The 16,068-nt window shown below is 40.8% G+C and overlaps 2 protein-coding genes across 8 annotated transcripts in view; one reads left to right on the top strand and one right to left on the bottom strand.

Annotated features, from left to right (window-relative positions):
- ELP3 (elongator acetyltransferase complex subunit 3) overlaps positions 1–16,068 on the top strand; it is a 154,891-nt gene that overhangs the window by 41,901 nt on the left and 96,922 nt on the right. The window lies entirely within an intron of this gene.
- NUGGC (nuclear GTPase, germinal center associated) overlaps positions 1–16,068 on the bottom strand; it is a 44,780-nt gene that overhangs the window by 17,829 nt on the left and 10,883 nt on the right. For 5 of the 7 annotated variants that reach the window (XM_019733161.2, XM_074338358.1, XM_074338359.1 and 2 more), the window contains 7 exons: positions 14,829–15,051; positions 14,112–14,342; positions 11,083–11,292; positions 7,236–7,411; positions 5,739–5,757; positions 5,364–5,453; positions 310–415 (listed from right to left, as the gene is read on the bottom strand). In XM_019733161.2, the coding sequence (XP_019588720.2) occupies positions 310–415; positions 5,364–5,453; positions 5,739–5,757; positions 7,236–7,411; positions 11,083–11,292; positions 14,112–14,342; positions 14,829–15,051 (1,055 nt within the window). The remainder of the gene's footprint in view (positions 1–309; positions 416–5,363; positions 5,454–5,738; positions 5,758–7,235; positions 7,412–11,082; positions 11,293–14,111; positions 14,343–14,828; positions 15,052–16,068) is intronic. The other 2 variants (XM_019733162.2, XM_074338360.1) reach the window with 1 other exon arrangement.

Below are 16,068 nucleotides of genomic sequence, written 5' to 3'. Positions count from 1 at the left end.
TTCTAATACCCATAGCTGGGTATGCGATGGATCTCGCTTAAGCCAAACACTAAGGAAATGACAACCTTATCACTGACCTTTCCCTACTCATGGTAAGATTTGGAGGAGAAAAGAACTGTGGTCTCTGGCACCACAATAACGCAGAGAAAAATACACGTCTATGTGCTTATCAGGATAGCAACTCTGGCAAGCTGGAATCGTGGAATAAAAAGTTACAGAGTGGGAAATTCAGAGTGCCAAGCTCAGCCTTGAAAATAGTTTAGTGATTGAGATAAAAAAAAAACACAAAAAAAACCCAAGAAAAATTACCAGTTTCCTCCTCCGTGAGGAGAGCCTGCTGCCAGTACTCTTGGGCGCTGACTGTGTACACCAGATTGGAGGCTTCCAGAACCTTGCAGTCAGCAGGCAGTTTTCTCTAAAGTGAGAGAGGCACACAGGGGACAGAATACCTCAGTCATCACAAAGGAAACAAGCACAGGCCTCACGAGAGCCTTCAGCAAATTTCAGCTCATTCCCTTTCCGTTCCACGAGAACCCAAAAAAGAACTGACACTCTCCGGTCGGTCAAGCATTCCCAACTGTTCACACCTTACAAGGTTGGACGTTGTGAGGAAACGGCTGCCTAGAAACTATTTTCTTGGGAGTTGAAAAGATCAATTCTAGAAGGAAACATATAGAAAAAAATAGTTCAACATGTACTTAAATGAGCAGAGGGGGGGAAAGTACCAGGATCCTTTTCGTAAAAAGAAGCACACAGCACACCTCTGGCAAAGGCAGTGATGAGCTATACCAGCTCGGAGAGTACACAGCTCTTCCCAATTCTGCCGTCAGTGACATCACATTGGTAGCTTGAAACTGGCAGTGGTGGGAGTATTTACACCGTGGGAAACACTACAAATCAGGGTGCCATTTTTTTTTTTTTTAACAGACCTAATTGTTAAACATTTAGGTCTGTTAAAAAATCAACAGAACACAATACTAGGCAAAGGTTCTATAAAAGTGCAAGTTCCTTAGAGGGGTGGTTAGTGAGTAATCATACATTTAAATGCAGAGTAATGTTTAAGGAAATGATGGTTTTAAATGTCAAGGAGTGAAGAATCAGGTGAGAAAATCTTTTTTTACCATTAGGAAAACATCATCACAGAGAAGTCATACTAGAATTATGCATAAATGTTGTTCCATAATCTTTTATTCATCTCTTTTTAAAGAAAAGAGAAAAACCATAAAGGGTGTGCATGTGTGTGCATCAGTATGGGGGGCAGTAGGAAACAGCAGAGAGCTGTCCGTCTCCTTGATGCAAACATATAAAAGTGAGTGAGCAGTCCACTGGAATTGGGAAGAAGACACTTCTCTGGCAAGTTATAAGCCCATGTAGTCAAAGTTGGACAAGAGATGCCTGGTAGCCTTTCAGAGGCCCCATACACTAGAGTCAGGGGCTGAAATTGTATAAAGGACCTGCCACAATTCATTTTTTTCCTTCTTATAGAGTTTTGACTCTAGGAGAAAAGTTGAAGGGAAGTTGAAACTATTTCCTACTGGGAGATAAAACTAACGTGGAATTAAATGTAAGTGGGGTTTTAAAACCATTAAAAGAAAGGAGTATGCCTAGCTATGTATAGGTGTTTTCATTATTTAAAATGTTGCTCTAAATTTTGTATATCTTTTCTAAAAATTATGGAAGGTTAGTTAACACTTACGGTTGTTATTATACAACAAAGAAATATTTTTATAGTGTCAGTGACGTGACTACAATATGCAGGTTCCATATGATCATAAAAGAGAAGTAGAAACAGTTACAGCTGGAAAGTAGGATCCAAGAGGTATGTAGATACTTATCAAATTATTCTATAGCAGATGAGTCACAGTTACAATTTACGCACATGGTTTGTTATGATAATGTATAGCACAATATAGTAAAATTTGTAAGAAGATATTGTATATGAAAGATGAGAAAATCTGGAAGCTCAAAATAGGAGGGATATCAGATGGAAGCAGACTCAAAAAGGATATAGTAAAGTTGGAGTTAGAATAAACTTCATAATATAAATCATGACCCCATTGAAAAAAAAAATCTATCTTTTCAACCTTTGTCACTCACATGATTTTGCAGTGATGTCACCCTGCCCACTTCTTTTACTTGTATGAAATAATTTGATAGGTACCCCTAGCACCTCAACTTTTATTTTTAATATTATTCTCTGCTGAAAGGAACCCAAGTTTCTTTGAGAGTAGTAGGTCCATGTCTTGAGGCAGGGAAAAAGAAAATTGGCCTGAATATTTTGTTGCTGGAGAGCAGAAACTTTTTGTTTTTTTAATGTCTGGGTAATGCTAAAAGGAACTAGTTTAAATGAAGGGCTCCTATTGGCCAAGGTGTGAACTGAAAAATCAAAAAGAACACAATAATTCTGTGGAAAGCCATGAGCTCATTTTGATCCTCAAACTGAGTAAAATCATATAAGGTATTGTGAAATAATAAGATATAGATAGTGTTTAGTCCTTGAACCCAGTTCCCAGCACAGAGCTCCTAAAACCATTGTCATTTCCTAAGTGATAAGAGCATTAGGAACATCTTTTATTCTAGTTGTTCTTTGACCCTGGTTCCTAACACAGGGCTCCTGAATCCCTTGGAATTTCCTTGGGGATAGGCGTGTCTTTTGTTCTAATGAGGCAGCTCTCGGTGGGCTCCTGGATTGGGGCCGGTCACCGGAAAGACCAAACTATTAGAACCTTGGAATTATCAGAGGAGAGAGAGGCTGGAAATGGAGTTAATCATTGACCATGCCTATGTGAGGAAGCCTCCATGGAAATCCCAACAGTCAGGGGTTCTGAGAGCTTCCGCTATGTGCATCCACATCTTTGGAGGGTGACGCACGCCCACTCCTTGGGGACAGCTCCCCCCAGACCATGCGCTGTCCTGACTGTTCACCTGTATTCTTTATTATATAATAAACCAGGAAACGTAAGTAATTGTTTCACTGAGTTCTGTGAGCTGTTCTAGCAAATAATCAACTCCAAGGGAAAGGAGGTCATGGGAACCTCTGATTTGGAGCCAAGTTGGACAGAAGTTTTGGGTAACCTGGGGACCTACTCCTTGTGATTGACATCTGAAGTGGGGGTGGTCTTGCGGGATCGAGACCCTGTGGGATCAGACCCTGTCTCCAGATAGCCAGCGTCAAAATAAGTTACTATAGGACACCCAGGCGGTGTCACAGAGAATTGCTTTGTGTGGGAATCTTCCCTAAACACAGACCTGGTGTCAGAGTGTGGCAGTAAAGAAGACACATGCAGGAATGTAGGTTTTTCCTGACAGGTGTACTAAAGCAAAGGTGAAATGCTGCATAACAACCAGCTCAAACAACATGCCTGAGAACAGAAAAACACAGCTCTCTTTTACCTGCCACATACAATGAGTCATCCAGACCTGTGGATCTGACCACCCTAATATTTTGAATGCATCTCCTCTTCTCTATTTCCATAGTGATTGCCTGGTTCAGACTCTTAACTAACCCTCCCAAATGGCCTCTCTACATCCATGCTTCACTTGACATTCCTCCAACCTTCCATTCTCCATACTGGTGAGAAAACAATTTTTCTATTAATAAAACGCATAGTACAGTTGACCCTTGAACAGCATGGGTTTGAACCACATTGGTCCACTTAAATGCGGATTTGTTTTTTAGTCGACTTCAGTTCAAATCCACGTTTTTTAAGGGTCAACTCTTCGCTTTGGGAACCTGCACATATGGAGGATCCACCGTCGTTAGATGCAGATTTTCACCTGCAAGGGAGGTTGGTACCCCCAACCCCAGTGTTATTCAAGGGTCAACTCTATTTTCAAACTGAGATCTATCAATGTAGTCTCCAGGGTCCACAATTTTTCTTACAATAGTTTTCTTAATTTTCATTCTTATAATTAAAAAAAAAGTACGGACATCTATATGAAGGACTGCCTTATCGTCAACTTCTGCCTCATATTTTCTGTGATTAAAATGAAATGTACTTCACGTGAAAGCAGGCAGTACCAGTAAAGGTTTCACAATAATTCAAACAGAAATAAAGCGGTTGGAGAATTAAGGTATCACCTAGCCATCAGAGCTGTAGGTGTGCAGACTTCAAAAAGACTCGTACCGTAACAATCAGAACCATAGTCACCATACAGGCTGATGTATTATTGCCCACACCTTATCTCACACACACCAATTTGCCACATTTATAAGCAATAAATATAGTTGTGAATTGTGTATTGAAGCATTTTATGTTTCTGCTTCCAGAAACAATACAATTAGGTACTCGTAAGCTGTATATGTTTTAATGCCAACAAGAATGACTAAAGAGAGTAAGAACAGCTTTACTGAGTTATTGTCTCATTAAAACTGGCATTCAGGAATTGCTTGTTAGACGATTTTGGCTTAAGTATGAGGTCAGATTATTCTGAATTAGAACCAAAGCTTTGAAAATTTCAATTCCACATTGTACATCAGACATTTTCTGCATCAATGTAATTGAAGTCAAAATACAGAAAGCAATTACATATAGAAATAGACATAAGGCCATATGGTTTCACTATTAAACTCAGCACTGAAGATTTAGTTTGAGCAAAACCATATCCTCTATCACATTATACTAACTTTGCTCTATCATTAATGTTGTTTTGCTTATATTTCATCTGAAAATTGGTTTTAGTGACAGAATAATAAAAATAACTTAAGAAAGTACCAAGATTCCCACAGAACAATTACTCATGCTTGAAAAATATAGCTCAGGCCTTATCTCACAACACTCCTGCCTACACCCTTTGCTGAGCTGTTCAAAACTACTTGCGTCTAGCTCACCATACAGAGCAGGCTTTTTCAATCATGTTCTTCCCTCCATGTCAAATGCCCTTTCTCCTGCTTCTCTGCCTTACTAAAGATACTGGTTCTTTGAAATTCCGCCTCAAGAGGCTGAGAAGTTTTCCCAGAACCTCTACTCAACACTACCTCCCTGCCTGCCAGTGTGACTTGAGCATTCGCCTGTATTCCCATGTCACCCTATGTATTCCTCTAGCCAAGCACACTTCAAACTGTATGGCGATCCCTGATTTTACATATTTCTCAGTAGGCCATATGATCGTTCAAGCCTTCTAATAATCATAGGAGGTAGATATTATTTTCCCATTTTATAGATGAAAAAAATGGAGGCTCAGAAAGGTATAATAATTTGCCTAAGGTCACAAAGTTACTAATTGATAGGACTCAGTTAAGTTCAAATTGTCTACACCAAAGCTTTTCCCCTTGCTACTACCCAAGACCAAACAGACATTTGTTTCTCAAAATCTGAGTGGTTGAAAAACAGAACAATACATAGGTAAACCTGTTAACTTACCTTTAGTTTTTCCTTGAGAATTCTATTCCTTTGTATTTTTATCATTTCATTTCTTTCTAAAACAGCCTCTCGCTGACTTTGAATAGCTTGCTAGATTGTGAAAGGAAATAAAAACGGCAAAAAATATATAGTTAGCAAGAGTGATGATAAGAGGCACATTTTTTTGGCAAATCTTCACTTGGCCCAGACAAATGTGCATGTATTCAAATTACATAACATTAATCATAAAAAGTATTATTTAAAAATAGCTAGTCCATGCATATGTCCAAACTCATCAAGATATTTACATTAAATTTGTGCAATTTTTTTGTATATCAATTATACCTCAATAGAGCTTTAAAAATTTAAAAATAAAAATAATTAGTCCATACTTACATTTCCTACTTTTCTTTCCCTGAAATGAAATTAGAAAAATGTAACAATTACTTAAGTCATATGTGTCACAGCAATCTTGCTGCTTTCTCTGAAAGCAGCATATACTGTCATACCTTTATGCCTTTGCATAAGCTCTTTCTTTGGTCCAAGTGTACTCTCTTTGGATCCACCTCCAGTGTCCATTTGAAAAAAAAGAGTGTCTTTATTTCTCAGTGTTTTGTTGGTGAGATTTTCTGTGACCTCACCTCCTGGCCCAGTCAAAATGCAGTCCTCTCTCTCTCTCTCTCTCTCTCTCTCTCTCTCGGTCCCCATTGCACTTTGCTTGTCCCTCTCATATAAACTGTAACCATCTTTTTAAGACAGTGATCTTAGCAACAAGGCGATATTCCTCTTTGAATTGGCAGCCCCCACCACAGGTTCAATAAACATTGAACAAATTAGATTGACTTATGTTTAATTTTCAAGTTGGTATTAGAAAGGGAGACCTTGAGATATTATTCTGCGGTAGGGGTTGGAGTAGATGGAATCTGCAGGGGGGAAAAATGAAGCTGAAATTCCAACCTAGAACATGAGAGCAAGAAGCTAGGGGGAAAAGCCTTAACCTACTTCTTCACCAAGAAAGTTTTCTCTGCTTAGAGAATTACTGGAAACAGAAGACTCAAGTTTCAGTGGGTGTGGGGGGAATGGTGGAGGGGACAGGTGACAGGTAAAGAAGCTCTTGTCAGAGCAGAAAAGCATCAACAACACTATATCCCATTGTCATACACCCCATGTACCCAGCACAGCCCAGTTTATACCTACTGATCCTCTGTAAGGGTTAATAATACCCCCTTTCACTTTCAAATTGTCCCAATATGGAAGATAAGTTATAATCCTCCTAGTTATAGGGGGATGGCTCTGGGAGGAAAGAGATCTACATGGAAATCACCATAAATTAACATCTACTAAGCTCCAAAATGCTTATCTTCCATTAATTTTTGTTAGAGTATGACTCTGTAAGAATGTTTTCATTTTTGGCCAAAGTTCTAAAACTTTGAGAACTTTGTTCCAAATGGCTTTAATATCTCAGAAGTAGACAAATCTGAAACCAGAATCTGACACTTCAAAGCTGTACTGTAACAGAGAGTATTCTAGAAAGTGCCTACTAGCTGTGGGGGCCTCGACGTTTTCCCTGTCTGGGGGCTGGGCAGGATGATCACACCACACAACTCCAGGAGGTGCTGTTTGCATCTCGTACACATGAGTGGCACCCTGGGAACTACACAGAGGACAGCCTGGGTGGGTGTTAAGTAGCTCCTCTGGACGAGAGGCCACAGTGGTTCAGATTCCTGAAATAAGCCACTGAAGGGTCCTGATGTCCCAGGAAGTCACCAAGATGTCTCTTTCATCCTCAACAGTCACTTTCCTAAGGCCACAATGCCTCCCATATCCTGAAGTCAAAGCTGTAGTCAAGACCCCTGGAGGAAAGCCCACATCCCTGCAAGCCCAGCTCAGTACCTTAGATATTCCGGCAAGTGGAGTTTGTCGGTCTTGGTGACCACCAGGGCAATGTCCCTGCAGAAACCCCTTTGGCAGGCTTTGATGCTCTCATTCAGAAGGTCTTCGTGGGCTCTCCCTCCAGAAACTCTTTCAATGTCACTGATCACCCAGATCACTGAGCATTTATCAATGGTCTATGAAACATGAACACAATATGTTTAAGAACATACATGGTGTCTCATCTGTAGAGGACATGATTCCTTAATGTATCATTTATGTCCTCCATCCTATGCCCTTTCTCTCCAGTCCCAGTTCTCAGCACTCCCCACCCTCTGTCCATGAATCTCTTAGCTTCATAAATGATTGTGTTAAAAGCATCAAACTCTGGAGTTACACAAACTTTACTCTCTTATAGAGAAAGTAATAGGCCCTGAGAGGCAAAGACTCAAACGCAGGTCTGAGTCTCCTTCCTGGACTCATATTTAGGCAGGAAAAGAAAACAATTGTTCCCTCCCACTTCCCAAATTATAATCAACTTAGGGAAGCTTCAGGCTCTTCAATCAGGTTTTGGAAGATCAGAGGATGCCAGGCTCCAAGCTCCTAAAGGACAGTCCTCTTTTATCTTTGTATTGTGAAAACTAATAAACAAAAAGCTCATTTAAAATGGAGTTGGGAGACCAGAAGAGAGAACTCTCACACATGTCACTCAACACACACTACTGGCCCCAGCAGGAAGAGATGTACCTTCCACCTCTGACAAGAAGTGACACTGCTTCACTACCTCCGCAGGACGAAAAGGTTCCTTCTTGCCCAGTCGATGGGAGACTGCCATAACTCAGCCAATGAAAAGTCACTGTACTTCGAACTTCCTGTTTCTCCCACGGGACTCTTCCTTGACAGTAGCCCTTCCCAAGTCCATAAAATTTGTTTCTCTGGACCTCCTCCTAGTTCACCACTAGCCCACATGCCCCAAATTGCAGTTCTTTATTGTCCCCAAATCAACCCATTTTGCGGAACAAATATCTGGTCGTCTATTTGTTAAAGGCCAACAGTATTCTCCATGGTCCTGGTAAACTCCAGGTGCTTAATAAATGTTTGTTATCATGGGAAGAGGACTGCAATCATAAAGTATGCTGTGATTAAATTTCAGGCCCTACACAAGGCTCCTAACTACCAGGGTTTGGTAAAGTTAGAGTCTCAGAAGACACCAAAAAGCTGGTCTATAAGACAAAAGCGACTGGACTTAGGAGTAGGTGGGATGGCACCCCTGCTACCCCCAGCTCCCTCCATCCCCATGATGAGAAAGGGCCTCAGAGGTCAGGTGACATGCCTAAAGTCTCAGGACTTCTAAGTGGCAGAACAGGGAGGTCTGAATTCATAATAGTTTTAGCTTAGGAAGGCCAAGCTGGCAGCTGGAGCGATGGGGCAGGGGGTGTTGGCTCTGTTCTCCCTGGAAAGAGGGGAGTCTTTAGTAACTTCTTGTGAGAGGAGATCGCAAAACCACAGGAATGCCGGGGAGCTGAGGCCAAGCAAAGCATGCTGGGAACCATCCCTTTGCTTCAGCCTGATCTCCTCAGAGTGGGTATTCTGAGCCAGCTCTTGCTGGCTCCTCTGTTCTGAGTGGCCTTTGATAAGCTGCCCAGCATATCTGAACTGGCAGCAACTCCAGCTCCATCCAGTGAGAGAGGCTGGCTGCCTCCCTAGGCTGTTTCTCTCTGGGCCTGGCCTGGAGCTAGCCGAGACTGGGGATACCACTCCAAGAGCTGAGACCCGGCAGAAACTAAGGGTCTCATGGCCAGGCCTGAGCAGCCTGATCAAGGGGAAGGAGGCTGGGTCTGCCTTCATCTTAAAGAACTGTTAGGAGACGTTGGGCGGGAGGGGTGGGGATGATAGATAAAGCCTCAACTAGGAAGGTAGGAACCTGCTTTCTGGTTCAAATGCTGCCACTCATTAGCTGTGTGGTCTTGGGGAAATGACTTCCCGTCTCTGAGCCTTCATTTCCTCATCTGTAAAATCAGGGCATAGGCTGATTCTCTGTGAGCTGTCATCCTGATCCTACCATCCTGATCTTGGTTAGAAACCAGTCACAAAGCTCCCCAGTCCACAGCCCCCCAGCTGCTGCGCTGATCATGACTCACTGATACTGACCTGCCCCTCCCCCCCAGTCCCCTTCCCGCTCCGGTCCTGTGTCCTCTGTGTTCTCACTCGTGCTCCTGAGCTCCTTCTGCCTAAAGACACCCTTTCTTTCTCTGTCATACACCCTAGTCCCTCTTGTCCTTTGAGCTGCCCCAGGAAGTGTGGTATTAAAGCCCATCCCCAGCTTTTCCAAGCTTGTTTTCTGCACCTTTCTCTTCTATACCCCATACTGACTTCCCTCCAGCCACCCAGGAAGACTCATCCTTTCCCCAACACAGCTGCCTCAGCGCTCTGCATCTTTGCTAATGCTCATGCAAAATATACAAACAATACAGAGGTGTATGCATTATAGTAAAGAGTAGTGGCAAACACAAACTGCTGATAACAGTTGGGTGTGTATCATTCCAGAAGGCAGGATCTTACTTTTGCTGTGCATTTAAACATCACACACATTCACATATGTGTATGTATGCACTTCTTAATATTAACGGTCATGCTCTGCATCTTTTCATTTAGTTTTGTTTTATCATGTAGGATACAGTAGGGGTTAAGAGCAGAGAGGGTCTTGAGCCATCTTGCCTGGGTCAAAACCTCCAGGGTTATAATGGGCAACTTAGTTCACTGAGAATAGTACCCAGCACAAAGTAAGTGCTCAGTAAATGTCTGCTATTATTATTTACAATTTTTGCATCCTCAGTGCTTAGTAGATTGTGTTACATATTATATGTGTTTGATGAATGAAAAGCAAATGAACAAAGAGGTATATTCTTTAAAAATACTTCGGCCTCTAATCACTAGGTGCAGATCAAATTACCCTCATGCTTAACTCTGGCTGTAGACACATCTGAGGATGCCTCGTTAGCTCATACCCCATTTGTTGGGAATCAAACCCCTACCTAAGTTTTTGGCAGGAGGAGTGAACTTTCATTTCAACCATCTCTGTCAGCCGCAGCCGATTGCACTGGGTCTGGATACATAGAAAGCTAATCTATTTGCTGGGCAGTAACCAATCACATTGTCCTTAGGAATTTGAGCTACAACACACAGAGACTATAGTCAGACAGTTGTAGGCACATGGACCACAATGTCATTTAGAGACACGGTTAGTTAGGGTGGTCATTTTCCGCAACATGGATCCTAATGGCTAAGTACAGAAAGCTAAGAGAGAAGCAGGACTCTGCAGAGAGATACACAAAGAGAAACAGTTGCAAGAGTCCAAGCAGAGGATGAGAGGAAAGAATAGCTGTTTCCATCCTGAGAGGTGGCCCTGAGGGCTTGGGTCGGTCTCCTGAGATCCTGCGATGTTCTTTGGATTAACCCCTCTTCACTTGGAATTACTTTCTTGAGTTTCTGTTCCCTACAACTAAACATGGTAGCAGCTTCCTGGTTCCTTGGTGCCTGGCTGTCGGCTTCTCTGCTTTGTACCCAACTCTTGGCCTTCCTCTCCCACTTTGTGCTGTTTGCTCTGCTTACTCTTAGGCGTCTCTCTTGCTGACTCTTCCCATATACACACAGTCTTGTTCCAGCCACCGGGCCTACCTCATGATTCCTAACTCTCCAGTTTCTCTGGCCACTCATATCCTGCTATTACCCTGAGGAAACATGGAAAGCGGAAGAATTTCACTCCAGTGAACTCATCAAATCCCTTAAGCTGGACGTGGAGAATTCTTTGTTGCTTTAGAAAGGGTGGAGCAATTGAGGGAAGAGGGACCGAAGCCATATGAATCACCTTTTTCCACATCTCATCCCTCTTGCTGTTGAAGTCCCCTGTGCCTGGAATGTCCACCAGCACAACTCCTTCTGGAATCAGCTCTGATTTGGGAAGCGTCACTTCCACATGTTTGATCAGGGGCCAGATTTGTGTCTCCGCTGATTCGCCATGCCAGTCTCTCCTCTTAGTCCGGATGTAAGGGTCCAGTTTGACAGACAGTTCTCCTGCCTGAGGAAGGAGGAAAAAGTCACACACTCCAGACAGCCTCCCAGCATTTCTGTCTTGGATTGGCTGTGGTTCGGGTTCATTGAAGGTACACTGAGTAATGGTAAGAAGCAGTCCTGGGTAATGGGCACCAGGAGGCTGGTGATCTCATCTGCAACGGCCTAGACTCATGGGACTTCAGCAAAGGTATAGCTTCTCTGGATAATGATTTATCTTCTAGATTTCATGTCAGTTCTAAAATTAATGTAATTAATATGCAATTTTCTAAATTTGGGAGAGAGGAGATTCTTCCCATGTGGCTAATGTGAACATTTTAGTTACCAGAAAGCCTTGACTACAGAAAATTTATAGTGATGCAATGACCATATTTTCCAAATTGAAAATATGTCTGAAATTGATGTTTAAAAAGGTTTCAAAAATTACTTTCCAAGTACACAAAATATTTTGACATGTAGGAATTTCCAGGATGTTTTAATAGTGGTGGGTGGGATGGGAAATTGTTCTCAGCCTATTGTTCCTACCTAAACATACCTTGGGATACTGACACATTCATCCCAGCGGCTATCTATGGCAGTCCATCTCTACTAGGCTACGTCAGGGGACAGAAGATTTGGGATATGTGGTAGTCATTGTTAATAAATAGCTATAGAATGGTTTTGGAAGAAAGCTAAGAAAGTAAATTCTTAAGATAGTTGAGAGTAAATGAGAGGATTTGTTGCAGTTGGGGGTAGGAAGTGACAGATGTCATAAAGTCTAACCAACTAATAAGAAATTGTGAAAGAGAAAATGATAAAAGTTTTTAAAAGATATTTTAATTATAAAAAAAATCAGATACAATAGGGCAACAGAAAAAAGAAAAAGCATGGGCTTGAAAAGTCCCTTTCTATAAGAAGAGGGCTCAACCCAACCACACTCGCTCAGGGCAAATCATTCTGGGAGGCAAACTCAGATTCCCTTGTCCCAGTGTAGAGGCCCCAACCCAAACTCTGAATTTGTGCCCTCACTCACTGAAATGGTAATTTTGTTCCCCTTGTTTCAACGGGTAAATTTATAACACTGGGAAGAAATATTTCTAAATACAGAATAGTGAAGCAGTAAATATTGTATTGTTACCTTGGTATAAGTTGTCAGTATTCAGATAAAGTACCAGCTTTGTAATCATTGTGTTTCTTTGGACATGCTCAGTCTATGTTTTAGATATCATTTTTTATAGTAATATATTTTCTATGGGCACACTCAGTCTGTGTTTTACACAATTATTTTTCATAGTAATTTCCATTTAAATATAAGAAATGGCTACTACATTTGTTTGATTTCCTAGATATACAAGAGCTAAGTGCTTTAAAAGGTTTTATTCATTTGACTTCTAAGTATGCCTGGTTAAGTATTTAAAATTTTTTGAAAGAATTGAATACGTTAAATTTGAAGGATAATATAAAAAATCTGAGGGAGATCACTTTGTAATTTATATAAATGTCTAACTACTATGCTGTATACCTGAAACTAATATAATATGGAATGTCAACTATAATTGAAAACTAAAGTCTAAGGAAATTTGATTAATTATGTTACTAGCATTAACTAAGGAGGATTTGCTATGTAAAACTTAGGAGATAATTGAACTTTCAGTTTTAGAATAGGTGTAAGTAATTGTTCTCATTTTAGACATAAAAAATGCCAGATTTTAAAATAGAATACAGTATTTTAAAGATGAATTTTCAGATGCAAGAAAAACTAGGTTTTTAAGTATAAAGCATTAATAAAGTGAATATCTGTTCCACAAGTATTTTGGTTTCACTTAAAATGGAATTTTAGTTTAATAAAATTAATATGGATTATAAGTAAAACATATAAATATAATCTACTAATTATATATCTAACATCCATCCTGTCTCTCACCCATGCTAGCAGAATCCTGACTGTTTGTGAAGGTAATAGACTGAGATTGGTCTTAGCCAATCATGACAAGTCTGCTTCTTGCTTTCTCTAGACTTCCTTTCAGTCAGGAAAGGCCATGTGACTCAGCTCTGTATTTGTGGGAAAGCTTTTACTTCCCAATGAAAGGGGAGATGTGGTTGGTGCCACCTTTTTATCCGTTTCTCCCTTGAAGCTACCATGTTTCCCTAAAAATAAAACCTTGTTGGACAATCAGCTCTAATGCATCTTTGGGAGCAAAAATGAATGTAAGACCCGGTCTTATTTTATTATAATATAAGACGGGGTATAATATATATAATATAAGATGAGGTCTTATATTAATTTTTGCTCCAAAAGACACATTAGAGCTGATTGTCTGGCTAGGTCTTATTTCCGGGGAAACAGGGTAGCTGTGAAGTCTAGCACTTCAGTAGCAATCTTACTACTATAAGGCTTCAAGTGTGATGGAGGCCAAGGAAACAGAGAGATGTTGATCTTGACATTGTTGAGCTATTGAACCAACCCATAAACCCAACTGCTTCCAAACTTCTTATGTGAGAAAATCAATAAATTCCTATTTGTTTAAGCCATAAGTTGGGTTTTTTTAAAAAAATCATTTGCTGCAAAAAAATAAATAAATAAATAAAAATAAAAATAAATCCTTAATTAATCCTCAAGTAACTATAAATAGTCTTTTCTGTGTTCAAAAGCTCCCCCATTCAGACACTAAAAATTCCCAATTGTCAGCCATAAATAATGAAAAATAACTTGGTCGTGGATACTTCTGATGTGGGTATCAACTTATTTCCAATAAAAATACCATACCTTGAGCAAAATCCCCTAAATGGATTCAATTGTTATATTTAAGACCCATGATAAATAAAGAACAAATATCTTGAAGCTACCTCTTCTGCCTTGAGGGTGATGATTCTAGAGGTGGGAATCTTTCCTTTGGGCTTTGCCCTTAGTAACTCCTCATAGTTCTTCTTTTCTGCTCCATTTCCGTAAAGTATTTGCAGCTTCCAGATGGCTTCCTCCATTGCCTCATCCCTGTCCCACGCATCCACCTCTTCTCCGCCCAGCTCCTCTGTCCTGTGCAGGAGTTTAGTCAAGGTCTTCAGCTCCTCCTTCCACTCCTGCCAAGGCAGAGTAAGGCCAAGCCCCTCATGACACAGATACAGAAAAACACTGACAAAGGACGGAAGCCATTGTCCTTTGGAGGGCAGGGGGGCTGCATATTCAGGAAATCTGAAATCATGTAATCCAGCAAAGGATCATTTAATAACCCCTGCCCCCTTATTTTAAAGATAAGGAAACAGGGACTTAAAGAGGAAAATGGCTTCCCCATAGTCCAATAATGAGTTGTGTCGGGACTCAGGCTAGAACCCCCACCTTGTTCTATGAAACTTTCTCATTCAGTACTATGTTCTTTCGTTCAGTAAAGGCATGAGCTATATTTACAAGGAATATAATGTTAATCTCTAAGAGAAAGGGAGAAGGAAAGAAAGCAAAGGAAGGAAGGAAGGAAGGAAGGAAGGAAGGAAGGAAGGAAGGAAGGAAGGAAGGGTGAAGGAGGAAGTAAAGGAGGGAGAGAGGAAGGAAAAAAGGGAGGACACGCTTACCTGGTCAGAGAGAAGGTGGATTTTGGCCTCATACTGCTCACAGCAGCCTGACCTCACTTGTACAATACATGAAGTACATATACTTTCTCCAGACACTGGTAGAAACATTGCTTGCTGGATGATGGCATTGATCAAAGAGCTCTTCCCAGCCCCAGTGCTTCCAAATAATCCAATGTAGATTGGATCCAATGACGGTTTTTCAATTAAGGTAAGAAGTCTGTTTCTAGATCAATTTTTAAATGCACATTGCCGTGATCATCAAAGCGAAGCGAGAGCGTCAGAAAAGAACACAAAAGAACTGAGTACTAATCCTAATCAAGTCATGACACCTTTCTGAGTCTCTGCTCTCTCCTTGCTGGAAGAGGAATGTTAATCCCTGTTTACTAAACAGAGTTGTCTCATACTAAACAAATGAGATTATGCAAAAATACTTGGTAATTCTACACAAAAATAATAGTAACTCCAATAGTTTAGTGGTTACCAGAGGGTAAGGGGGTTGGGGGGTGGGAGACGAGGGTAAGGGGGGGTCAAGTATATGGTGATGGAAGGAAAACTGACTGTGGGTGGTGAACACACAATGGGATTTATAGATGATGTAATACAGAATTGTACACCTGAAATCTATGTAATTTTACTAACAATTGTCACCCCAATAAATTAAAAAAGAAAAAGAAAACAAAATTATAGTAACTCTATACAAGCTCTGTAACATCTATATAGATGTGAAGCAATCTTGTTTGTGTTCCAAGGAAATGACTTAGTCTTGACCCTGGAACTCAAGTTCATGCCGAGGTAAAGTATAATGAGGAGCAACACAGAGTTTTACTGAGCAGGAGACACAGCCTGAGTACCACTCAAGTCTTTGAAGTCAACTGAGCACAGCGGTTGAGGGCACAGGCTCAGTCACACAGCCTAGGTTGGATTTTAAGCCCTTTGACTCACCAACATGTGACTTTGGTCAATGTCTTGGCCTCGCTGATCCTCAATTTCAGCAAAACGGGGATGATATTAATAGTTTCTACTTTATAGGGGTATCAGGAAAATTAAATGAAATTTGATACATGTAAGGTATTTATCAGAGCACCTAGCAACAGCAACAACTCAATGAATGGCAACTATCAATAATAATTATGGCCCATAGCTATGGAAATGTTCAGCCTTCTTTGCTTAGAGTCTCATTGAAAATTCCCTTTCATTGTTGGAGAAAACCACTTACACTCCCCTAAGGAAAGACATCTAA

Source organism: Rhinolophus sinicus, linkage group LG07 (genome assembly GCF_036562045.2).
Source record: "Rhinolophus sinicus isolate RSC01 linkage group LG07, ASM3656204v1, whole genome shotgun sequence".
Lineage (NCBI taxonomy): Eukaryota > Metazoa > Chordata > Mammalia > Chiroptera > Rhinolophidae > Rhinolophus > Rhinolophus sinicus.
This window is presented reverse-complemented; position numbering and strand designations above follow the sequence as displayed.